The sequence below is a fragment of the Sander lucioperca genome, chromosome 18, assembly GCF_008315115.2.
Source record: "Sander lucioperca isolate FBNREF2018 chromosome 18, SLUC_FBN_1.2, whole genome shotgun sequence".
Classification (NCBI taxonomy): Eukaryota; Metazoa; Chordata; class Actinopteri; order Perciformes; family Percidae; genus Sander; species Sander lucioperca.
In genome coordinates, this window is record NC_050190.1 from 13,742,157 (window position 1) to 13,768,783 (window position 26,627).

Consider the following 26,627-nt stretch of genomic DNA (forward strand, 5'->3'; position numbering starts at 1 on the left):
TTATAGATTTTCTCTTTGATGGGATAATTTGGTCTTTATATCTCTCACAAATGAAGTGATCCTCAGTGCTCCTTGCGCAGCTCAATGGGCAGGTCCCATTTTCAAATACAGTTAATTGCATTCGAAAAGAATCAATGATACTTTCACGGTGACAATATCATTCTTTTAATGTCACTTAATTTCCTTAGTGAAATGATTACATCAATAGCCTGGATCCCATTTCTATCTTTCAGCATGAATTAATCTATTAAGGACAATAATTACACGTTTGCAATGGATAGGTTTTTGTGCTCAGAAGTAAATGCAGTCGAGTCTCCATTGTGTGCCTGGTTGTTGGCACTGTCCTGACTGTCATTCATTCAGTTTATGAATTACACTATCACCCTGTGAAAATAAATAAAGGTACCTCTGCTGCAGCTCTATGGTGGCCCTGTTGTGAGATAGCCCTCCCTCTAGTGGAGATGACAGAGTTGGTTACTGCTGTCAGCTGGCTTCATGCTCTGGTCCACAGCTGAGGCAGTCAGTCAATGATGGAGAATGTACAATGTGTGGAGTAAAACCAGAAATTATATAGGCAATTAAAAATAAAACAATTACAATCACATTTCTTAAATTAAAAAAATGCTCCAGAAGTTGTAGGGTTAGGTGTACTGCTGAGAAAATGTATTTTAAAATTGTTTTTACATGTTGATGCTTCTCATATAGGCCTATGTGGTGTTTTTCCATAACACTCATTGGATCCCAAAATAGGGCCCGAGAACCACCAGGGGTCATGCAGAGGGGTACTGGGGACTAGTAAGTAGCCTAAGTTAAATTTCACTATAATGTAATAACACATGCATTGAGTGAGTTTTCTTACTGGTTGGTGTGCCTATAGGAATTCACGAAGCAGTGGAGTCTAATAATAACGGTCGAATAATAAATATGATCAAAATATGATATATTAATATTTTTTCACATAGGCCTACATCATTAAACAAAAAGTCGAAGTTGAAGTCACGAGACAAACAGGCGGAACGGTTTTATTGCCTAGTTCCTTGAATCACGTTTGACCCCGCTCACCCGAGTCCTGCTGCCGATGGAGGTGTTTGGTTTAGTCACAGGGCGCGTGCCGGAGGAGGAGTTGATAGTGTGGCTGTAGTGTGACAGTTAAACGGCGCGCTCAGACCCACAGAGCCACACCAGCACTACTACAACAACCTGGAGACACCACTACTACTGTTCGCTGTGCTCAGCCGGGGATGTGACATGACTTGTCCGAGGAAGGTACACTATACATTCATCAACCTAAGTTTATCTTCCTGTTACACATTCGAGGCACATTGTTTTGTTTTTTTCCAGATTTGTGTAGTGTTTTATTTTTATTTTTAAACATTGTTATGCTTCGACGCACCTGTAGCTACTGTAAATTACATCAGTGTGCACGCGGTTTGGCTAATTGAGGCATGTACAGTGCGCGCGGACCTGCTACACTGTACCTTTTCCTCTGGGAATGGTGACTGAATTACGTTATCGATTTGACCATTACTGTATGCATGAAAAGGTTAAATATGGCGACTTTACAACGTCTAGCTGTCTGTTTATCTGCAGGGAAATTGACGTAAAATTGTTAAATGCAAACCACTAATAAAGTATATTTATTTGTTAGTTCTTTTTGTCTCCCAGGCCAAACTTGTTTACACCAGACTTTCCTGACATTTTGTATAAAATTGACATGTCAATTAGAAAGTTCATTAAAGTAACATTTTCAGACCATCATGACGCTTCATCTTGCACGTGCAAGTTAATTTCAGCACTGTGCGAACTGGAAAACATTAGTTGGTGTTATGTTGAAGTTCTGCTGTATAAAAAAAAAAATAATTAAGGCAGTATCATTTTATGACACTAATCAAACAGACCATACTGCTTAAAGTTACTTTAGTCTGCTAATGTGACCTTCTGTAAAGTAACTTGTCTTCTTTATTGCACCATCCATACATGTAAACAAACATACACATGTGCACATGTGAGCTGTACAGGGTGAATAAATGCAGATTTGTCTGATGCCATAAAAAACAGAAATCCCAATCATTAAAACAAAAACATTAACATGTGAGATCAGATAATCAACTGAACCCTGCTCCTGGTTGTCATACTCCACTAACTTTGTCACACTATGTGTGATCGAGTGTTTGCCTAGTGCAGCTCTATTCTCTCTCTATTCTTTATTTGTATCAGATCCCTTCCTGTCAAACTGTCATATGCCGTGATTTTTTTTCACAACAGCTGATAAGAAGCAAGATAGCAGCAGCAGGGCTTTCATAGCTCACACTGCGTGACAAAAGTCTGTGTGGTGTCAGTCGAAAGCCTTGGGAGGCCAAGGGAAAATATGCAGAAATGTGATTTATCAAGTGAAGGCGTTTATCAATTTGAAAGACAGTACACAGGCGAGATAACAGGATAATATTGCAGTCTGTCATGAGAAAGGACCACCTCTTGTGATAACTAACTCTCTCAACTTAAATCATGCTGGATCAGCTATGGTACTACTAGAATTATGTCGTGATTTGTGCAGTGATTCGACTCAAAATGAAGGATGTTTGGTCAGTTGTCAGTTGTATCCCAAGTGCGATAGATTGGAGAGCGACCCCTTGATTAAATAGCTGAATTATTAGAATTCTGATGTATAAGGAAGTACAATATACAGTATACGTTGTGCCTTGTGAGGTGTTTGATTTTTTTTCTTTGTCCTGTATTTTGTGCAGTGTCTTATTGAAGTATAAGAGCTGTGTTTGCTAGTGATTTTATTCCTCTTTAAGGAATTAAACTGACAGGTGTTTGATTTGGCATCAATCTTAATTGGATTTTCATTTATTTAGTCATTTGTTTTTGTCACAAAAAGAGAGCAGATGCTGTGTGATCTGTGCCACTGTGGAGGCACTCTTGCTGCACATCAATAGGCCTGTGATGATCAATAGGGATTGCGTGATGTTTTTGCATTGATTATAGAAACGTGAGCCGATGAATGGAACTGGATTCCTCTCCAAGGGTTATACTGTTCCTGTTCAGCAGAGAAAACCAGAGAGCAGCTGAGCGACCTAACACACCTTAGATTGGTAGATCTCGACTCCTCCTCACTCACTCTTATTTTTACTGAAGTAACTGAAGACCGTTGTCAGCCACCTTGTGAGTTTTTGAGAAGTGGGCAAGCTGCTGATTCTTTCTGCTTGACTCAGCCAAGTGTCGGCCATTGTCGGACTGCTCATTTCTCCAATAAGATGCCATGGTAAGCTCTGTTCTTATAATGTGGGGATACAGTAACATGGAGACCCTCACTGGCTGTGAAATGGTATCTGCATTCTCGGCATTCTTACTGAGCTTGATCAACAGTGAAACACAGGCGGTTCTAAAGCTGGGGTTAGAGAAGACAGGGCTGGATTTGCCGCTGCTTTAGAAGCTGATGGACTTCCAGAATATGAGTTATGGCTTGAGATCATCTCTTACAGGCGGTGAAAGGTTCACAATGGTACCTCACATGTAACACCGGCAAATGGAGCTAGCGACACAGCTCAATAAATACATTTACTGTCCTTAGTGGTTTGAAAGCTATTGCTTTTTGAAAGTGAAGTGCTGCAAATGCACTTGCTTGCTGGAGCTTCTATAGTGTGGCTTAGGCTGGTGTCATATTTGACTTTATTATGTGTTATTTAACAGTACATGCTACATTTATATATCTTGCACAGAGTAAATTACAGTAAGTTTGTATTTTGTCATAGTCAAGTTCTGAGATGTCCGCTGCTTGGGAAAGTTATCTGTTGTGTGAAATCATTTTGCTTTGGCTTTCCTTTGGCTTTGTTTGATATCATTGCAATGCATAGTAATGGAAGCATACAGTACAAACAAGATGTAGAAACTGAGACAAAATGCTTTTATTTGCAAAGTCATCAAATAAAAAATACAGAAGGTTAATAAAAATGTAAAGATACTTTACAATTAAATACAATAAATGTCATTACAGAAATAAATAAATCGAGCTTTTTTTTTAATATATTCCACAAATGCTATAGTAGGTGCATGCACTGATACAGACGATCTCCTACTTCTATTTATTATCCCCATTTATGTTTCAATGGGAGTTTTGAGCATCCAGAATTTCACAACTATTTTTATTTAATTGAGACAGACACTTTGCGTGTTGACTGTTGTCCGAGTTGCGTTTCTGTTGTTCATGTGATAGGTTGTTTTGTCTGTGTGTGTGTGTGTGTCTGTCTGTCTGTGTGTGTGTGTGTGTGTGTGTGTGTGTGTGTGTGTGTGTGTGTGTGTGAGTATCTGTGCATAGCAGCGTGTGCGAGTGAGTGAGTGCGTTTGGATCCCTCCTCCCTGGTGCTCTGCCGGCCCCTCTGTCGCTTTAAGTCCTGCCCCTCGGAGCCAGCCAACAGCAGCTGTTCCATATTCATCAAGCCCTTAAGTCTTAAAGAGCCCTATCCCGACCATGGAAAGAGTCATTCTCCTCGCTCGCGCTCTCATGCTCTCTCCATCTTAACGCTCATCCCGCTGCTGCCTGCGCTTCTCTCTCACCCCCCTTTACCTTTCTGTCTATCTGTCCCTCCCCCCTTCACTCTATCCTCTCTCTCTCTCTCTCTCTCTCTCTCTCTCTCTCTCTTTAACATACACACACTTTCACTTACATGCACTCAGACACACTTTCTCTCCCATACATCTATACATAAACACGCACATACACAACACACATGCTCACGCACACACGCAAGTCTAACATACCTGTGCAGGCTGGGGGGAGCGGTGCTGGAGGGGGCTTTCGGCAGCGCTGTGTCTCTGAGGGTGCTGTGCCATCATTTGGGGAAGAAGCGGGTCTCAATTGTTTTCTCTTTCCTCTTCCTCTCATTCCTGGAATGCTAAAACTGGACTGATGGACATTTCAGAACTTTGTCTTCCAGACCCTCTCAGCTATCATAACCAGTAGGTGCACCTTGTTTCTTTCTTTAATTCTTTTCACTTTACCTTTTAACCCCTCTGTTGTGATGCAGTTTTATTTCTTCAGTTTCTTCCTCTCATTCTTTTTATCCTCATCTGCTCTTTAAACAGTGCCTGCTCTAGTTTAGTTTCCTGAACCCTGCTAGTCTAGGCACTGAACTTTTTTCTTGTTTTTAGCTGTGATGTACTTTTCCCAGCTTCTCTCTCCATATACCCTCTCACACCTACTCACACTCTTAAAAGTGCACTGTCTCTTGTTCATTGTTTTAAGGGCTCTTAAATCATGTAGGGCTTGACATTATAGAGCAACAGGGCAGGTGCAACTGCATGTGTGTGTGTATGAGTGTCTAGATTTATTCTGCGAGAACATCATGTATGCAAGTCTTTTTTATAAATTCCATTCAGAGCATGTCTGATTGATTTAGCTTGCCCCTCTGCAAAGTGTGTATTTTTTCTAAAGAATTTGGGGTACCTGTCCAGTTGGGTTAGGAGATTGTTTGCTGATGGCTTTGTTCCTAGATCGGGCCGCCCAGGGAGAATAATATTTTAAAGAGATGAGATTAACATGAATCCGTTGAATTGGAGAGGATAAATTACACAGTGTAATATTTGTAGCCAGAGAAAGACGAATGAAAGGACCCTGTAACCTCAGTGAGCTGGCAGGTCTGTCCCAGCCAGCGGCATACGAGGCAGGCTGCTGGGACAGTCTGAGCTTCCTGCACTTACCACACTTTAACTTTATATATCTGTCAATAGCTTACATTTAATACAAAATAAATCTTAAGTTGGGGGAAAATATATTTTTTTATTTTGTATTTATTTTCTTTAACATATCCCTGTTAATGTTTGAAAAACACAAACTCAAACACTGGGTTCATGTAAAGATTTGTTTCCATATATAGATACTTTTATCAATCTTAATTATATTATATAAAATGTTCAATAGATAAATAAAGACATTTCAATTACCTGTTACATTTGCCTGATACTGAATTTAGACAATTTCAATTTTATTCAGTTTCTTGTAAAATTAACAGAACATTCCAGTTAAAATTGTGCATTCTTATCATCTTTTAACTGATTTCATGTACTGCACATGTTTTAATGATACCATAATTGAGGAGTTTTCATTTTTTTCATTCATTAGATCTTAGAGCAGTTTATGCAGTGAAAATACTCAACAGAAAATAATTCAGTGTAAAATTAAACAGCTGAATGTTGTGAGTGTGTATTGCTTTACTTGACCCATTTGTTCACAGATATTCTTTACTGTGGGCTTTGATTGCTGCAAATTCAAAAAGTCATTCTAGAAAACATAATATCTTAGACATATATGCAATAACCTCCTTTGTTTTCCCTCTAAAACGGATTATAAAAGTTCACTTCCCTCACTGATACACCTTAATACAAAATAACTCAAACAGCAGAAACAGAGTGGGTATTTCTGTAACATGCCAGGTATTATATGTTCAAGTGTATTTATATTTATCATTGTAGTATTCCCTGTAAGTATTACCTAAATTGAAAGGCAAAACTACTATAATAAGTATTTAGTTTTTAAGCAGATCTTTACACACCACCACCATATATGTATGTTTATAATATTAATATATAACTATGCTAAAGTCTGAGAAGACATTGAGATTTTTTATTTTCAAATGGTTTTCCCTACAAATGCACTTTCCAACACATTTTGAATAATTGTCATTGCAATGAGGAGAAACATTATTAAACATGAAATCATTTTCAATTATGTTGGAAATTATTTGTTTAACATGTTTTGAGTTTCAGGTGACTTTATTTGACTTTGTCTTTCAGGTAATCTGGTAAAATTCAGAAGTGTATTTTTGATTTTACTTTTACTCTCAAATGTTACAGTATAGTCATTCATCAAATGTAAAATAATAGGTTCCTAAATTTGTACACACAAAAAAGATTTTTAAGTAATGCATTGCAATTTTTTATTTTTGTTAATTTGTTTTTTCTCCCCAAACACTACAGTTACATATTGACATATTATTAGATATTTAGGGATGGTGTGCACTGATATGGAATGTGTATATAATAAAAGAAAAACGGATTAATATTTAATATCATTCCACACAAGAACATTCCAACAGTTGAATTTCTGTGTCCCATGTTCATAATATTTGATTAATATGGATACATGTAGCATTTAAAATAATGGTGAAAGGAGCTTTTGCTCTTTCAAAGCTTAGTTGTGAACAGGTGTTTGATGTATAAATAACTTTGGAGACTTAATGTAGATGTGTTTAGAAATTGTTTGTGGTCATATGTGGGGGTAATAATATTTTTTCTTTTCTAACTACTAAGCTAAAAAAAAAAATCTGTCATAATAACATGATAATTAATGCTGATAGAAAATGATCTTTTCCTGCTTACATGTCTACCTACCAACAGTTAGTTATTTGTGGGATCTCTTTAGCATTGGTCTGGGTGTGCTGTTAATTTTGCTTCAGCAGTGGCTCTCCTCTGCTAATTGTACAGCGGTATTTGCAGCCCCTCACTGTGGGCTGGATGTGGCCGTGGCTGAGAGGATTAGTGAGACGTATGTGCTCCATGTAATTAGCACAGCACTGTTGTGGAATCACTGTGGTATACTCTCTATAGATTGACCTGAGGGCATCGCCACTGCCTGGGAATTAGATGGAAACAGAGTTTTGCCTTCAGAATAGAAAGATATGCTCCTCTTGTCTCTTTGCACACTGGTGATGTTTAGAAATCTGAGCGTTTGCACGTTTTCACCAAGTATTCAGATAACACAGGTTTTATTGAAAGTTTAATTTGTATGATATGTATTTTTTTCAAAATTAGGTTCTTACATTGCCACCGGTTTGTAGCCCGTTACACTCCACCTGTTATTTACTTTTGCTTGACTTGTTAGAGTCTAAATGTCTCTTGGCTCATGCAGTGAGACGCGCCATTTACTGTATGAGTCTGACAGGCTTATTGTTGATCTTGTATTATAGTGGCAGTTTGCGCCACTCAGAAATCAGCCAATGCTGAGGATTGTCAGTTTGAGTTCCTCTGTGCTCGCTAGAAAACACACACGGTCTGAGCGGCAGTGAATTGAGATGTGACTTCTATCTGCTTCTAAATGTTGCATCAACACCCTCGCTTTTCTTAAGCCCTGGCAGAGCTGCTGCTTTAAACTAACTAGTTTCCCTTCATGAAATAAGTGCTTTTTAATGTATTTTTTAGAGAAGCAGGAAGAAGTTAGCACACAATGATGAATTAGATTTCAATTTATTTGACTTCATTCCCAGCTTGCTGCATTAGAGCCTGCAAACACCCATCTCTAGCAGTCCGTCTGCTTGATTCTTATTAGGTTTCAGAAAACAAGGCGAGGGAATTGCATTAGTGTATCTTAAGTTAAAAGCTCTTTGCTCTTTGACCAAGTGTTTCATTGTTATTGGGTTAATCAGATTTTTGCTGTCTTCATGGAGATGCTATCGCAGGCTAGAGGCAGTGGTGGGTAACCAAAGCAGCCGTGCACAGACACTATCCAGATGGGATCAGCTTACGGTAATTTGGTTTCAGAATACATTACCAGAAGAGGCTCCTGGCCGAGAATGGCCACCCCGTTATGAGCCAGGAGCTGGTGGCCTCTGTAGCTGCAGCGTCCAGCCCCGCTGACCAGCCAACCCACCTGTCCTACTCCCACCCTCCTCATCTCCCAGAGCTTTTAGGGGGTGTCGGGATATGTGCCTTTTTAAAGAAAACCTAATGTTTTAAAATTCAGTTTGTCACCCAATTCTAAATACTTCTTCCTTGTACCAACAGGGCTTTGTTGTCCAATTCATTAGAGAGATTCCTGAGTCCACTGGCCACGCTGGAGCCCTCTCATTTCTGGTATCTAGTATCATTACTTTCACTGTAAATATGTCACTCAGCTCAGGCTGAGCGGGGGGAGGGTGGAGCATGTTGTCCCTCTCCAGGCCAAATGTGGATGCAGAGTATATTGACACTCTTTGGATGTTCACTGTTCTGTAGCTTCAGATGTATTTGGGTTCATACTTGTTAGTGCTTTGACTGACTTTTAAGGAGCTGCCACATCAATGCACTTATTTTTTTCTATCCCACCTTGAGTGCTTTATGGTAATTAATTAGGAAAATAAGAGGAAGAAAAACATGCAATATCTAGATTTCTTCTGTTCTGAAATATGGCCGCTTATATAATATTGTGCATAATGATCTGTGTAAAATGGTCATATTGCAAGTGAACTTTTTCTTTTCACACCAACCAACATTGCACACAACAGAAAGTTTGCAGAAAGTATACAATTGTATTATCGATATAATTGGTACATTTTGGAAATTTCTGTTATAAGATGCTGTCTATTGAGACGCCATCGGATGTTTGGCCTTTACACTTCTCAGTGATTAGCTACCATGCCTCTTTGCTTATTTCACAACATCCACCCGCACAGAATCCACCCACCGTCACCGCACGCGTCCCTCCTGATTTCTCATCCATGGTAACCTTGGACACCTCCACCGCAGTGTGAGAATCTGTTTAAAAATAACTAGGTCCATTAGTCTAGAAGGATAATGCTAGCCTACGTGGGCTCTCATGCCCTTGTGGCAGCAGAGTGCTATCACTGACACGGTGCGTCAGCACTTCTTCCTGTTGCTCCAACATTGAAGGGCTCCTCTTCATTTACACACGCATGCATGCACACACACACACACACACACACACACACACACACACACACACACACACACACACACACACACACACACACACACACACACACCATCTAGAGCACAGAAGTTTAGAAAAATAACCGAGTCAAGAAAAGTCTTAAAGTAACACACTTGAAGAAATACTGAAAACAGTAGAGTGGTATACTACAAGAAAGCATGGAACTGAAAGCACTTAATTGAAGTTTTCTGTGTTTGCCAAGTCTGCCATGTTTCTTATGGTTCACTCCATTAGTAGTGTGATAGATATTTACATTCCCTCTGTACTAAATGTAGTGGAGGGAAAAGTCCCCTAATTCACACTTGGTAAGGAAATGTGATGTAAGGTTGGTAACTATATGGGTGTTTATCATTGAAGGCTATTGGTATTGAATGGCCAGTTGTTTGAAGGTTATGTTTCAGAGCAGTAATTGAAATGCAAAATAACATTAGGATCGATGGTTAGCTTTGTTTATTTATGAAATCAATATGAAACCGTCCGTCACAGTAGCAGCTCTGATTCCCACTGACAGCTTCACCAAGTCTCCTCTGCAGCCTTGCACCCATTACTGCTTTTAGACCAAGCACGTTTTTTTTTCTCATCACTCTTTGGTAAACTGTGAATTAATATTTCAGGCCCATGTTAAAACACACAGTCCGCCATTTGAAGGAAAACTGTCAACATCAACTGTTGAAAACTGTTCAATTTGAAAGACTGATGTAGTGTGCAGACTTATAGTAGCTATGTTATGGGTGTGTCTTTGAGAGAGAGAGAGAGAGAGAGAGAGTGAGAGAGATCTACTATCACTCACCCCTGATATGCCCAAGGGAAGTAGATGTGACCAATAACCAGCCATTAACATGGCAGTGTGCAAAAAGCCAGCCACTATAGGCCTAGTTTCTCTGTGCTGAACAGGAATTTCTATTGACGTATTTGATTCTCTTGACCCGTGTCAACAAAACCCCTATTCGTTTGAAAGTGACTCAAACGTTAAATTATGTTAGAAAACATTGCTGTTAAATCCTGTTTCTAGAAATCAGAACTAGATGGTCTTCAAACTAAACATAATTGATACACATTTGATATAACACTAACAAACACGTATTCTTACTTTCTACCCTCTTTTTTTCTTTTTTTGAAAGATGGCCCGTTATTTTATTATTTGTTTAAACTGATGTTGCTTCCATCTCAGTTTAAATCAGATTATCAGACTACAGTAGATTAGAACAATATTTACTACAGGTAAACTTTGTTTGTCTCATGTCTCATAAATCCTCTTGTTTACAACTTCACTCTTGTAAAAGAATCATTTCAAATGATACCTGACAGATTTGTTAGTTTAAAAGAGTGTGTTTGTGTGTGTTCCTGCCTGCTAGCCTGCCTTCAAATTATACAAGCGTGTGCTTATGTGTGTATTTTCCCGTTGGTCACAAAACACGTTCACATTAAAATGCCTCCTTATGAGTGCAATCGAATGGTCACATTGAGTGGCTGGTTGTTGAACCTGCCACTTGGAGAGTCCCTCCCTCCCAGTACATCCAGCGACACCAGACGTGGTAAACGCTAAAATGTATGTTTAGATTGCCCCCTGAAGGAGACACATTAATTCAGGAAATATCCCCAAAGTTTAATTATTCCTGAATGGTGTGGTGGTGGACACTACCGTATAAATCAGTTAGGCCCACCCGTCTTTTTATTACCAGCACTATTTATGGGGAATGTGTGGCAGCTGGTAGAGATGAGCATGTAAAAAGCTAAAGGCTATTGCTATGACTTTGTCTGCTGCTGTGGCAGACAGTCAAAGCAATAGTGTTTTGAGCAACATCAATTCATTTTGGAACTGTTTGAATTGTGTGCTACAAACATCAGTTTAAATGTGAGTTGTATTATGCATGTTATTTAAAACTTACCTAGATGCCATGATTACACACTGTGAACCAACATTTACAAATCTGATTGCATTTAAATTATCCTGTAAACCTGATAAACCTGCTAATTTTGGCCTGTTCATTTGGCCTTGTATATTTGTATGTATGTGTGCATGTATGTTTATCTGATTGTATTTGTCCTTTCTTCTTATGAAGAGGACAATTTATGATGGAGGCAGGATGGGCTCTTTGTTTAAAGCAGGTAGAGTTCCCCCCTAAACCAGGGCGGCCTATCAGAAGAAGATTAATGAAGTAATTTCATGCATGGCTCTATGCCTCCGTCCTCCTGTACGCACAGTCACTGTGTCTAAACCTGTGATTTACACTGGACTGTGTTAAATAGCCTTAACCCTTTATAATAATATTTCTTTCGTGACACACACACACACACACACACACACACACACACACACACACTGCAAAACACATGCAACACAATCAGGAATATCCTTCACCTCTCTGTTGTCTCTTGGATTAGATCTTTTGCTCAAGTTTCCATCATTCATATTTTATAATCCCCTCTCTTTATTTTACATAAGGAACCCTACTGAGAGTACGTGAGAGGTGTGCTGTGGTTGTTATCTGCTGGCTTTCCACATAATTTATGGCAGTTAAACAAAACCTAGTCTTAAAAGGCTTTTGTAGCATAAAACTGAATTTTTATGACTTATTCCTACAGTATTAGTCTGGACAGGCCAGTTATTTGGGAGCATATTACCAAATTTAAAAGAAATTTTGGTTGTATTGAATCTTTTAATCTTTTCCTCTGATTTGATTCATTATTATACACAGACATTCAAGGAAAATCCAACTAGTTATGACTGGCTGATGTACTGTCATGGTATGTTGATATGTTGATGATGGCATTATGATGCAGGAGATTCTGTGATAAAACAATATCTTGCAAACATTAATTTATGATACATCACAGCCTCTAACTAAAGAGGAAAGCACACTGGTCCACTAAAATGTCAAGACAATTTTTCAAAAGGCAGAAATCCAACATATAATGTATTTATTTGGATTTATTAGTTTTATAGCCAAATAAGAGAAAACAATTGTGTTCCATTGTTAAGATGTTAAACAGTCATAAAGTGACAAAGAGCTGAATTGCCAGAAAGAGAATATTTTAGAGGATCCAACTATGTCTCAGTATTGCAAGAGAGTGTATGGTGATATTTGTGTCAGTGTATCAGTAACGTATCACACAACACCAGGTTGCGTCTGATGTCATTACCCACACCAACTTTGGAGGAGTCTTTTAATATAAAAACCTTGATAATTAGAAACTGTTTTTAAGGATGTTTTTTGCCAGTAGTGGACTATAATTACTTTTTCTAGTTATCAAGAGCCATTGTAAATTTATGTTGTTAAATTATACCATGGCCATGCCACATAATGGATGTAATGGAAACTAATCTTTTCTAATGAAAAGGCTGAATTAGAAATTTGATCCCAAATGTACTGTTCGGCAGACTAGACTTATCACTGAACTTCTTTTTTACATACAGTATGATGAGCTGTCCAATTCTGCAGGGAGCTTCCCCACTGGGTCTACATAGAAGACTGTTAACTCTTTGCTCTCCACAGTGAAAGTTTAGACACCCGTCAACTCTCTCACATCCCCCCACTGACAGTAGCTCTGTCATTAGCCATTTGCTTCCCTCAACATCCTGAACTCAGCCCAGTGCGGCCCAGACAGTTTACGTCAGACAAACAGCAGCGCCTGTATCACAAGAAGCCCTCTCATTCCTGCCAGCAGCATCTCTAGAACAGGAAGGAGCAAGAGGGGGGGATCAATAGATGTGATCTGCTTCTTGGCCAGCGCTATCTTGTGATGCTGCTGGAGCATGGGGCTCATGTTGTCGTAGTAGAGTGAGCTCATAGCTTTATAAAGACTACAGTGACATCGCTGTGGAGCAGCTAAATATAATCCTGTGCTGGAGACTGAAAAACTTAATTGCCCAGGCCACAGAGCAGCATGGTCCCCCCAGTGGTAACCCTGCACGAGCCCCCAGCCTACGGACTATTGATCCGGGGCTCGCTCTCCATTGGTGCCATAAACACCGCTCTCTCTATCTCTTCTCTCTCCTCCCCTCATGTATCACTTACTTTCTCTTTCCCTCTTTTCCTGTTTTTCTGTCTCCTCGACTTCCCTTTTGTTTGCCTCCATAGATCTGCACATCATAAATCTCTGTCAGCTTCTCCTGAGTGTCTGGCATATCCGTTATTAAAGAGGCCCCTCCCCTCCCTTCAGGTCCACCCCCTCCCCTCCGCTCCCTCCTCTCTCTGCCAGAGCAGGACTAATGAATGAGAAACTCCAAAATTAGGGGCCTCTCCTTCATAGATTAGAATGGGTCCCTATGGAGTGCCCGGCTTGCCTCCAACCAAACCACAGCCGTCGACCCCGTCTCCTCACCCCCCTCCCTGCCATATTTCCATCTTTCATATTCTGTCTGAAACACAAACACACACTTAGACCTATGAGCACATACGTAACGGTAGGTACAGACACACACGCACATCGCCCCAAGAGTCTTTTTTGCCCCTTATTCCCCTGATGGTCATTAACCTGGAACCAGTTAGACAGAGAGGCATCCTCCATATTTTAAGTGTGTTTTGGAATCTCCATTCCCTTCCTTTTTCCCAAGGGCCACCCCAAGCCCTACCTGAGCCCCAGTCCTTTTTCATTTCCATTTCCTCCTGCAAGAACACGCACCGAGCACCCTTGGTGGCATACACACTACTGCATGTATTTCTGTGACTTTAGTCGGGTTGTGTAGACATTTCAGCGTGGTGTCCGCTCTCCCAAAAATAAATCCCTGGCTGTGTGTTGGAGCGGTAAAAGGTGGCAGTGGCCCCTGGAGGAGAGGTCAGTGTGGCAGCTGCCAGTGGGTTCTTGCTGTGGCGGGAAGGCTGAGCCGGGCTGAGAGGAGGTCTGTCAGGAGCTAATTGAGTTCGTCCTACCAGCGCTGACTCTGGGGCCAGTGGCTTATCAGGCCACATCGCCTGGGGCCCTCCAGACAGATCTGCCCCTAACGGGGCATCTGATATCACCATCACCCTGCCTGCAGATGTCAACCCCCACCTCTGCCACCCACCCCTTCCCCTCCACTTACCCAGTCTGATCAGGTAGCAAGGATGTGACACTCCAGGATGAGGTTAGCAAATGTTCTAAAATGGTGTTTTTGGCATCTGGCGGCCTTGAGAGTAAAAAAGGACATCAGGAATATACTAACTGTTTGAGTTGCGCCTCTAGCACAGGTTTGCACTGTGTGCTTGTGATTTACACATGAAACGGGGAGAGAGCTGTAGTCACCCAGAGAACAGTGGAGGATGTCAGTATCCTCCTGAAGTGAGCAGAAAGCTCTCAGCAGGAATACTTACAAATTGGCTCAATTAGATCCTGAATGTTCTGCGTTCTTACAACACTGTCATCCAACGTTCGGAGTTTCGCTTGCAGGCGAGGGAAGTGTTGAGACGTGAGAGAATGAGTGCTCCTCGGTTCTTCTCTTGAAAGTCGAGTAACAGAGAGTGTGAGACGAGCTGCCAGATCATTAGGCCAACTAATCCTAGTCACAGCAGCACCAGTGGAATGATATTAGGGATATGAAATGCTGTTAGGAGGGCCAGGTGGAATCAGATTAAAACCAAACTGCGCAGTGTGCGTTTGCAGGCCCATAACCCACTACTCAGCATGAATTTTGATCAGTACAAAGGGAACAAAAGGAGGAGGAACAGAGAGAGAAAAAGAGAGAGGGAGAGATACTGTATCTTAGACGAGCACTGCTCCTTTGGCCAGCCAGGCAGCAGAATTTGAAATGCTCTTACCTTGAGGAAGGAAGTAAGACAGAACTATAGATTTTACAGCATCAAGTCTCAGTTAGTTCAACCCTTCAGCCCTTTCCTGTCTGCTCTGTCTGTGTAGCACACAATCTAATTAGCACCTGCCCCACATATTGAATTATTTATTACAACTATTGCTGCTGTCAAACTATTTAATGCTCATAATTCATTTTCCCACACAATGGTATTTATAGATTTAAATTGGACCTGTCCCATTAGAGATTACGAATATTTATAGAAATATTTTAGACTATTTGATTAATACGCCAGGTTCAAGTGGTTAGTATTCCCTCAGTACCATTAATCAATATATGCTGGCTTGTTAAAAACATAAGCATAGCAGTGGAATAATGTGTCATAGCAGAATGAGTTAAGGTGATTCTAGCCAGCACATTTATTATAAATGACCACATTGAGCTGGAGGGGAAACAGTTAAGACACTTATGCAATTATGCTAAGTGTCACCCTGAAGATGGCCTTTGAACCGGGGTTAAGCTTACTCTGAATTTGTGAAATAAAAGCCAAATGGAGCCATCTTGTGCTCATGTGTTTTAATATATAGCCTTTAATAAGCCAAGTGCAGGTGCCCTATCGCACAGGTGCACATATCCATCTGAAACAGAGAACATAAAGCAGATGAACACAGAGTCGTGCATTAATTTATGGGTATGCAATCTGCATTCATTATCAAGAGCGGCAAGTTCCATTTTAGAAAGGCATGAAATGGATTCACTTTTTCAATTTCTGTGTGCAAGGACATTTAAGAGTACAAGTGGATCATTTTTAAAACTGCAAATCTGACGAACCTCCCCCAATGCCACCAGTAGTATTAAATGTATTTTTTGCATTGTTTAAATTAAGAGTAGCTGAAAGAAAAACTGTACTTTGGACAGCTTGTTCTCTAGCACAATGGTAGTTGTGTATCAGTTTTATGTAGTGAAGGCTTTATATTGCAAGAAGAATTCCAGGAGTGCTCAGGCAAAGGGGTTATTCCACAAGGTCAACGGTTTTAACAGGGGGCATTTTTTATTATTTATTTTAGCAGTTAACCTTTTTGTGAATTTCTAGAAGTGGTTGGCACCTGGAACGCCGATGAATATACATGACAGCAGGGAGGGAAACCTGGGAATGAGATTTAATTTGACACGCTGACCCCCATCTCCACGGGCCCAGAAAGCCAGGGTGAGAAAATAAGGTTGACCCACTGACCCCTAGGCCTGAACCCCTCTGTCACCCACCCTCACAATTAAATCAGCCTCAGAAAGCAAGAGGCAGTCCGGCCGACCGATAGGGGACATAGTGGAGGCCTCTCGTTTCCTGTTTCCTCTGAAGCACTCTGAGACAGACAGCTATCGTCCAATCAGGCAGATAGACCCAAGTAGGAAACATCCTCCTCTCAGGGTGCTCATGGTAAACTGACATGTCAAATATGTAAACATTACCATTAGTTGGCAATATGCTAATGGTACTGATGTGCTAAGGCACAACTTCAGGCTGTCTAGCTGCCACTCACTAGGGGACCCTGTGTCTAAATTTGCATAAGCCACGCAAGGCTCAATTTTGTTAATGCAGGCAAGTGCAGGTGACCCTTCACCCCTTATGTGGCACCTAATGCAAAGGGGTGTGTATGTATGTAAGTGTGTGACCTCGCCTTGACCCTAAGAGGTCACTATGTCTACACGGCATCCCCAATACATTGAGTTATCCATCTCCTCTACCAGTCAACCCGTTCATTTTACTCCATTTGCAGACGGAGAAATGAGTTGAACATGTCCAGTTTTTTCCCCCTATTGTTCTCCCACTGCAATTTCAAGTTAAAAGGTTATAGAGCGAGACTGAAATAGATTTATATGGGCAAGGAAGGCTTCAGAGTGCATTTTGTGGCCACAGCCAAAAGGCTGCACTTTAGTCTGCACACGTTACAGCATCATATTGCATGTACTCCAAAATACAGTTATTAGGCAGACAGTGAAAAAGTCAATATCTTGCCATCATGTTTCTTTTTGGTTGACTGCTGACTCAAGGAGACAAGCCAAGGTCCACTCTGCTCTCTAAACTATGGAAATGCCCCAGACTTGGTATGTGTGTGTGTGTGTGTGTGTGTGTGTGTGTGTGTGTAAGTTATTTGAGTGCTCTCTCTTTCCCTCTTTCTATCCCTGCCTGCCTCTATATTTCCTTTCTTTCTGTCTGTGTGTTTGTATTGTTTGTGCATGTGTGCATCTGTGTATGGACATGGGTGTTGTAGTTGTTTGCAGTTGTACATTGAAGTGCTTTTTCAGCTGCCATGGCGAATGGCTAATGAAGAGAATAGTTAGGCCACATATTGGTTACGAGAGCAGAACATTGGAAAGACTTAAAAATCTGACACATGCACTAGTAGGGGAATTACTGGAATTGTTGGGTCTTTGTGTGTATGTGTGTGTGTGTGTGTGGTCTAGACCTACTCTATCTGTAAAGTGTCTTGAGATAACTCTTGTTATTATTTGATACTATAAATAAAACTGAATTGAAATTGAATTGAATAGTAGATGGTAGATACATTTAAATGTGATTTGGCTAATAGATTATGACTGTTTGACCACATGAAACCTACCTAATGTGTCATCTCCCATCTTTTCTGCCTCCTGTTCTAGAAATTGCACGTTTAAATTCAGAAACACATCTTTTTTTACTGTAAAGCATTAGAAAAAGATTTAAGCATGACATCAATCGTTTGGTATTTATCTACTCCAGAAGAGCATTGGAACTGTGAAGTCGAATATAAGCATATAAGTATGATTCATTAACTCTAGAAATTTTAACATAATGTCTAGTTAAATGTAAAGAGCATTTGTGTTGTAATTGCCACAGAATAATATTATATATTTTGTAATTAATGTAAATCAAGTATTTAGTTTAGGCATTTATTTCACTCCACTGGTTGATGAAATTCATTTCTACTCTCCGAAGACCTCTGCTAATCATTTTCCTCTTCTCCTCCTCCCTTTCCCATCAACCCTCCCCCTCGCCCTCTCACCCCACCCCTTAGGCTGCTGAATAGAATGGCCGCTGATGACCGGCACCTACCCTCCAGTTGTGGGTCCTACATCAAGACGGAGCCGTCCAGTCCTTCCTCAGTCATCGACACGGTCAGCCACCACAGCCCCAGCGGCAACTCAGACGCCAGTGGTGGCTATGTCAGCACCATGAACAGCCACTCCAACGGTCTGGACTCTCCACCCATGTTCACCCCCAGCGGGCTCGGGGCCGGCACCTGCCGCAAGCGTTATGACGATTGCTCCAGCACCATCATGGAGGACTCGTCCATAAAGTGCGAATACATGTTGAACTCCCTCCCCAAGAGGCTGTGCCTGGTCTGTGGAGATATAGCCTCGGGGTATCACTATGGGGTGGCCTCATGTGAGGCCTGCAAAGCCTTTTTTAAAAGGACAATACAAGGTATTTTTCTCCTGTCACCCCCCCCTAACAAACACTCAGTACAAGTTATTACATCCCATGTCACTGCATCACCAGACAGGAAAACACCCTCCATACAAGACACTTTTGGCCTCACAACAACATTGAAACATACTCAGTCCAGGCTATTCACTATGTAAAGAATAATCACTGGAGTGTGAAAGATGTTTTATCTACCTCCTGAGACCAGCCACCTCCATAAAACATCTTTGTTTTTGATTCCATTAGACTGTACAATACCTACACTACTATAGGATAACATTACAAAATGTGTAAGCTTATTTACTGATTATCAAATAACTGCATTTAAAAAAAATTGTACTGGCTTTTAAAAAACAGAAACCAGAATAATTCTTTTACATGGGACAGAAGTGTGGGTATGATTACATCATCTGTCATGGTTGGTGGTGTAAGGTGGACATGACATCATCACTCAGTGGTCAGATTTGGTGTAGTGTAGAGGCTGTTTGCCCAGATGCCTTGGGGGGGCTCAGAGAACGTGCTTTATTATTCCTGTCCTGTCCTGTGTGTGTGTGTGTGTGTGTGTGTGTGTGTGTGTGTGTGTGTACACGTGCGTGCGTGCGTGCGTGCGTGCGTGCGTGCATGCGTGTGCCTGGGGACTAGGGTGCGATTGGCTATCTGCAGGGCATGATGTATCACAGCTTCTCATTAGACAGACAATGAAAGGCCCCCCACTATGAAACTGTGCGCTCTGCTCCAGATTAATCAGGAAGATGGAGATATTGTTGAGCCTGGAAAAAAAGGAATCTGCACAACAGGCACAGCTGCCCAGGTCTAAGCTCTGCCGGCTTAGTAGTGCAATAAAAACAGTGGAAAAACTAGATAAAATAAGTAAAATGAGCCAAGGAATTGGATTGTGTTAAAATGAGATGATTAAAAATGGAAATCTTTAATATTTAAACTAAATGAGTCTTACATTTTTTATCCATTGCTTTCAGTAAATATTCATCAACAAATCATTGTTGATGAAAACAAAATCATTATACTGTCTGCTTGTTAGGTGTTGATTTTGGACATTACAGCCCTATCAGCTTTAGACAGTCTATGTACCTTTTGCAGGCAAACAAAAGCATTAGGCCAAATCCTCCTGTTTACCCATGCTGCCATCAGCAATCCTGTCTATTGACAAAAGATGAAATTTTTTTCTCAAGTAACACAACTGGGCCTTTGTCCCCTCACTAAAAGTACACTGACGGCAACACAATGGAACAGAAAAAAGGCATCGTGGAAGAAAGAGACGTCTTAAGTGAAGCAATGGCCCAAACAATTAAGAGGAAGGTACATGGAAAAAAATTGAAAGAGCCTCTTTTTTTTCCCACTCACTTTGCATTGTCGATTTGAAATCCCTCTCTTTCTCTACTTGGAGGGCTGCCTGTAATGGAGCTAATCTGCCGTCGTTTGTCCGAGCCACAGGAGTTTTGTCAATAACAATCAGCGTTTGGAAAGTGTAATTAAGGCCGAGGCTTTTCATTAGGAAGAAGGGAGGAGGCCGTCTCCAGGGACGGGCATGCCAATTAGAAACTCAGGCACGCGTCGCCGGGTAATTTCAGGGAAAGGAGGGGGAAAAAAACCCAGGACTTCTTTAGATTGGAGAGGGACCCTGCTGCTCTTTCAGAGGAGAGGAGGAGAGGCTTAATGGCATAATAATCAGACAGGGGTCCCAGGCAGAGAAGGCAGGAGGACGCAGGGACTTTTTGGGGGAGGTGAAAGCCATCCGAAATGATAAAAGAAACACATGCAGAATTGCTGGAGGAAAATGGAGGCAGTAAATAGCGGGATGTAGAGCCCTTGAAAGAATGAGAGGGTGCCGTTGATGAGAACTGATTAATTAAAGGAATAACGAGGCAGTCAAGGGTGGAGTGTGAGACGGCCCTCTCTAATGAGAGGAAAACAAAGGAACTGTCTTTTCCAGCCCTTTATCACATTGTTCTATAGCACTTAGGGCAAACAACATGCTAAGTTGATGTTCACCATGTACATGACAGTTTCTTTATTCCCTTGTGCTCACCTTGTGTAACTGTGTGCATTATCTCGTAATACAGCAGCTAATTCTTGATAGGAAATTTGTAGTTGTTTTTTAAATATATATTTATATATAATCTTTCAATTTAGTTGCATTTAAAATATTCTGACTTTTAATACATATTTAGGCATTTATTCACTCAGTAACTTACTATTTTTGTTCCGCTTCCCGCTCCAACCTCCACTTCTTCAGCTGATGCCCTTACCTTTTCAACAAAAGCAGATGGAAAATCCATCTTCTGTCACCTACTTATCCAGTGAAAAGCCCCTTGAACTCTTATGTGGAGATAGTTACATTAGTCAAGGCCAGGCACAAATTAATGTCAACCTGGATCTCCATCCATCCCAGAAATACCCCTGTTCTCATTGCTCCCTAATCATCCCGCCATTCCTGCACCTCACGTGCCCCACCAATCAAAAACATAAATCTCTTATTGAACCGTGTTTTCTTCCCATTTTGAACCCAAGTGTAAAATTGCTTGAAAACCAACTGAACTCGGTGGCCCCCTTTTATATGAAGTAATAGACCTTGACAGTAAGCCTGTAAAAGTCAGTTTAGATTTTGATGAGAAATACCTGCCATTTTACTGTAATTTACTTACAAGACCTGACTTTCCCCTCTGTGCCCTGGCATGGGTCCTGAAAAGCCATAAAATAGATTGAGACAGATACTTATCAAGAGAAGAAGGAGGGAAATCTTTTTCTTCTACCTTCACTCTGTAATGTTATTGGTAACCATACCATAACCTCTCTAAAGACAGATAAACCCGAGCATGGCCTTTGGGTTAAAGGGGTTCCTGCCAGTATGCTTCATTTCTGAAAGTGAAACTAGCCATACTATTACTCTACAAGATAGGATTTCCAGACATCATTTCTGAATGACAAGGTTATTGTAAAACATTCAATAGGTGCGCCGCTTTTAAGTCAATGTTTTAGTCTACTGTAACTACAAATTCTCAATTAAATCAGTACATGTGTCAATATGTGACACTTTGTTTAACTACTGTTCAGGAGACTGTAATGCTACATTAGATGGAAAAGTCATAGAGTAAGTTTAATCCATTCATATATTTCCCTTTACCCACTTATCTTGTTCAGATTCATAAAGTCTGTTAAATCCATTATATTTCAGTTTATTTTACATCTGTGGGTTTAGTTATATTCAGGTAGAAATAGTTTATTCAGGGATGAACATTTTGGTAACTGAAACAACTAGACTGCTACAAACAACGTCATTCATTCACACAAAGACAAGAAAGACACAATAGATAGAAAAATAATGCTACGTCTTACAGTATTAATGCCTATTCTGTTCAAAGTAAAAAGTTAAATGCATAGACATAAATATCTATTATTGGGCTTTTATTTAACAATTACATTCAAGACCCTAATTAAGCACATACATTACATGCATATGTTGCATATAGTGTAAATAAAGTGTTTGATATAATGATGACTTAATAAAATTTAAATTACCACTGCGGTTACAAATGTTACTGATAAAGACAGACATTTAACAGCATCAAACATTATAATTCCTTCAATGTGGTATAGTTGTAACAAGTTTCAATCTATGGATCATGGATTGTGCCTTTAATATTAACATGTATTGTATATTTTTCTTTTATCACTTTAAATGTATGTAAGTAAAAACAATAAGCCAAGAGAGGTCGGGGCATATTGTCATGTAGCTCAGCTAAAAGATGTTAGGCATGTTTTGATGTGGGACTTACTGTTTGCATACTGATACTGAACCCTCTCCCAAATATAAACCAAATGTAGAGATGAAAAATTAGTTAATCCACCCCTCTCTCTGCATTGAGCTATGAGAAGCCCTCTCTGACAGAACATCAGACGCACAGAGGACTTGACAGGACAGGTGGACGCAGTAGCACAGCAGTGTGTGAGCGTATGTTTGTTTTTGTTTCTGGAGTGTGTGCTATCAAAGGGCTAACTCTCCTAGTTAGCCACCAGGTGTGGTTCATGCACGTGTCCCCGTCACCCCTGAGACAGGGAAGGGAGGGGAGGAGGAAAGAAAAATCCCCCCATAAACAAAGAGTCCTCAGGGGACACACAGGGTCAACTGTGCCGGGTTGGGCCGCGCAAGCAAACCTGCAACATAGCATGCATATAATAAAGTGATAAGTAAAGATTTTTTAAATTTGCAATCAAAATCCATGTTTCTTTTATGTATTTAGTATTTTATGTCCCAGCAAATTGCTGATTGGTTAGTGCATAATGGGAACGCAAACCAAAAAGACCTCCAAGAATTGATTCTAGCACAGGGTGGCACTGATTGCCTCCTCCCAGCATATGGGAAATGGATAGGATTATGATGGTCTGGTTCTGCTATGACAACAGAGAAAACAGACAGAGGAAAGACAATCAGAGCTCATCAGCCGCCTTCCCTCACACCTTTATTTACCCCAATCCCAAAGAGATGAGGAGAATTAGCATAATGATTTCTAACCCAGATATAAGGAGGAATTTCTAATTATTTATAACATCTTGGGACCCTCCACTTGATCTGTCCAATAATGTTAACATAATTGCATAAGTTGTCAAAGGATGTTGGAGGGCTAGTGGAGGAACGCCAGTGGAATATTACACAGCTTTCTGTTTCTCTGTACAGAAAAAATGGAGTGAGGGTCAGAGCTCTACGTGTAGCAGCTACAGGATGTCGGGATGCAATCCTGATGTGTTTATGTGTGTAGATTTCTGTTTGTCAGTTAACACACTGCAAAATGTAAAAATGCTTTATCTGTTTAAGGGGTTTCTGTACAGTATGTGTGTATATAGTAGTTTCAACAGAAAGCATATTTGCTGACATTGTTTACTTGTTTACATGTCTTTTAGTGGATGAGGAAATAATATTGAGGTAATCATAATGATTAAATTGGATTTTTACATTACTCAACTATTAATTTCACTATACTGGCAAATACATAAACCCTAGGTTAAAATAAAAGTTTAGAAAAATCCCAATGTCAAAAGCTTAAAAGCTGAAAGCCCTTTCAAAATGAAGATAATTCAAATGCCTAGGCTGAAGCAACCATTATATTGAAACCCTTTATTGAAAACTCCTGAATACAGTAAAATGTAGGGAATCAGAGAGAAGCGGAGGCATTACCTCACATATCCTGCCCTTTCTATTGCTAATGCTAGAGTAGAGCAGAACCGGCTCTTTTATTGTGTAGCAATGAAACTCTTTTTCATTGCTCTATCCTGGAATCAGACGCTGCAGATGAATAATGCATAAGGCCTCTTGCCTGTACACTATGTAAATAGTCAACAATGGCAACAGTGGTAACAACAGGTTTGGGTCTGCTGGAATATTATGTAAAGTGGTCAGGGGCAGCATGCCTGGCTCTCTAGCCTGCTATTGAGGTGGTGGCAGGCCCCTCTGAGTGCAGGGGGACATGGCCTGCGCCCGGGGCCCGGAGGGGACATGCACAGAATTAATGAGGCCAATTTAGTGTTGGACTTTGGTGGTGTCTACTGATGGGTCCTGAAGGACTATTGTAGCTTTACCTCCACCCCCACCCCCACCCTTTACGTCTTAACCCAGCTTCTCCTCCTGCCGTTGCCCTCAGTGCTGGAAAGTTCTGTACTCATTGGAGAACACCTGAGTCTCCTGCACACTACAGATTCTATAGGAAGTGCCCATGCCTGGTTGGCAAAAGATGGTTTATTATAGACCATCTGAGTACACATGGTGTTATTACATCAGCAGCAGCAGCACCCAATTTACCATTAGGTTCTCTTTTGTGCCTGGTGAAATGCTTCCACCTCATATTCTACCCAATATGTGAATATTTCCACAAACATTTAGTTTTAAATTATAATTAATTGTGCCTTAATCCACTCTGGTTTTGTTAGTGATAACCATGTCTTCTTCTTCTTCTTCTCCTCCTCAGGTAACATAGAATACAGCTGTCCTGCCACAAATGAGTGTGAGATCACAAAACGGAGACGCAAATCATGTCAGGCTTGTCGCTTCATGAAATGCCTCAAAGTGGGGATGCTCAAAGAAGGTAAGAAGAGTAAGAGCATTTTAATTATTCTTACACCCACAGATACATATACTGTACATATTTTGGTTTACAACGTACATATAACAGTTATGCAAATAAAGAAACCTCCATTGATCTGATAAGGGATAAGGGAGCAGCTAGTGGAACATTACAGCATCACACACACCAGTTCTCATGATAGTTGTTATGTTAAGTCCCAGACTGCTTCAGCAATGAGTCCCACAGTATTTTTCATCTACCAGCCCAGAGTGAGAGATACATACAACAGGCTGGCCTAGACAACAGTTCCCAGCCCCCCTGTCCTCCCCCTATCTACACAGCAGTAAATAATGTGCAGTTGAGCTGGGGACAGAAATATGCTGAATAGGTTGATCCTGCCATCTGAGTAATAGAAATGTAACAGTATTCTGCCTGGAAAGGCTCAAGCCGGGTCCCTGAGCACACATTGGGCACAGTCTCAGCTCTCCCCGGCATATTGATCCACTAAATGTTTTCCGAACATCTCAGCTCTCTTCCTGTGGATGGTTTTTTAAAGTCACGCCAGCAGGGAATTCAGTGACAATTAAACATGCTTCCGATGGATTTGTCTGGCTGGGTTTCCCCCCTCCCCATCACCCTGACTGAGCCCCCTGAGACCCCAAGGCTTGGCTGCTCTTCCACGGGAGGCACCTATCCTTCTCCTTTACCCCATTGCATTAGTGGATGCATTCTCACCTGTCTCTCTTTTTCTCCCTCTGTCTCATTCTCACTTGTTGGTTGCTCCAAAAGGGCCAGACAAATGAATAATGAAAGATATGTGGCTTTGGGGTGAAGTTGCGGTGTTATATTTATTCAAGCGTCCTCTGGGAGCATCTCAGGGACTCTGTAAGGAAACATGTTTTCCTCGAGTGCTGATGAGTGTGGGTCAGGTAGCACTTATGTTGTGCGAAGTATGATTGTCCCTCATGTGTATACAGTAAGATAGATAGATAGATAGCCAGATAGAAGCTCTGATAAATTAAATTCTGTATAAACTTACACTTTTAAGTTATCTGTCAAACTCAGTGTGTAGTATATATATCCCACCATTATTCCTCCCATTATTCATAGGAGAGCGGGATTTATAGATGCATATATACCCGGTCGCCAGCTAAGGCCAGAGTCATAGCCCGTATGGATCTCTACCCAGTAACAGAATCCCTTGGACTGCATGCAGCCAGATAAAGCCTCGGTGCCAGAAAGACAGAGTAATCGCATTACTATCTGATGAAAAATTTATGCCAATATATCATCTTGGAGAATAAGAGACTACAAAAATATGTAGCCATGGCTATAAATGAATGACCAGTGTCAGGTCAGAGTAAAAAGATTGTAAAACTCAAATATGCAGACTTCGGCTAAGCCTGAGGTTCTAATGCTGCACACTTCTGTGTATTCAGCACATTCCCAGAATAAGAATGACCCTCCTCTTTTACACAGTGGCTGTCATCACCACACGGCAACTATTATCATAGGCTGATTGAAGTCTTGCACAGATGTTGTCATACTGTAGATCCCTCTAAAATAGCCGATTTCTGTCATAATCAAAATGTATTACTATTAAAATAACACATTTGTTATGATTAACACAGAGTGGTGTGAAGTGCATTTTTTGTGTAA

General features: G+C 40.7%; 1 protein-coding gene across 6 annotated transcripts in view; it reads left to right on the forward strand.

Moving 5' to 3' along the window:
* The first annotated feature begins 978 nt into the window (after positions 1 to 978).
* The window catches only part of esrrb (estrogen-related receptor beta), a 46,218-nt gene continuing 20,569 nt past the window's right edge, over positions 979 to 26,627 (forward strand). The window contains exons 1-5 of one of the 6 annotated variants that reach the window (XM_035994616.1): positions 4,914 to 4,959; positions 8,421 to 8,520; positions 8,779 to 8,847; positions 18,485 to 18,894; positions 24,873 to 24,998. In XM_035994616.1, the coding sequence (XP_035850509.1) occupies positions 18,498 to 18,894; positions 24,873 to 24,998 (523 nt within the window). In that variant the 5' untranslated portion in view covers positions 4,914 to 4,959; positions 8,421 to 8,520; positions 8,779 to 8,847; positions 18,485 to 18,497. Of the gene's footprint in view, positions 1,267 to 4,308; positions 4,960 to 8,420; positions 8,521 to 8,778; positions 8,848 to 18,484; positions 18,895 to 24,872; positions 24,999 to 26,627 lie in introns of those variants that run through there. The other 5 variants (XM_035994617.1, XM_035994614.1, XM_031278748.2 and 2 more) reach the window with 5 other exon arrangements.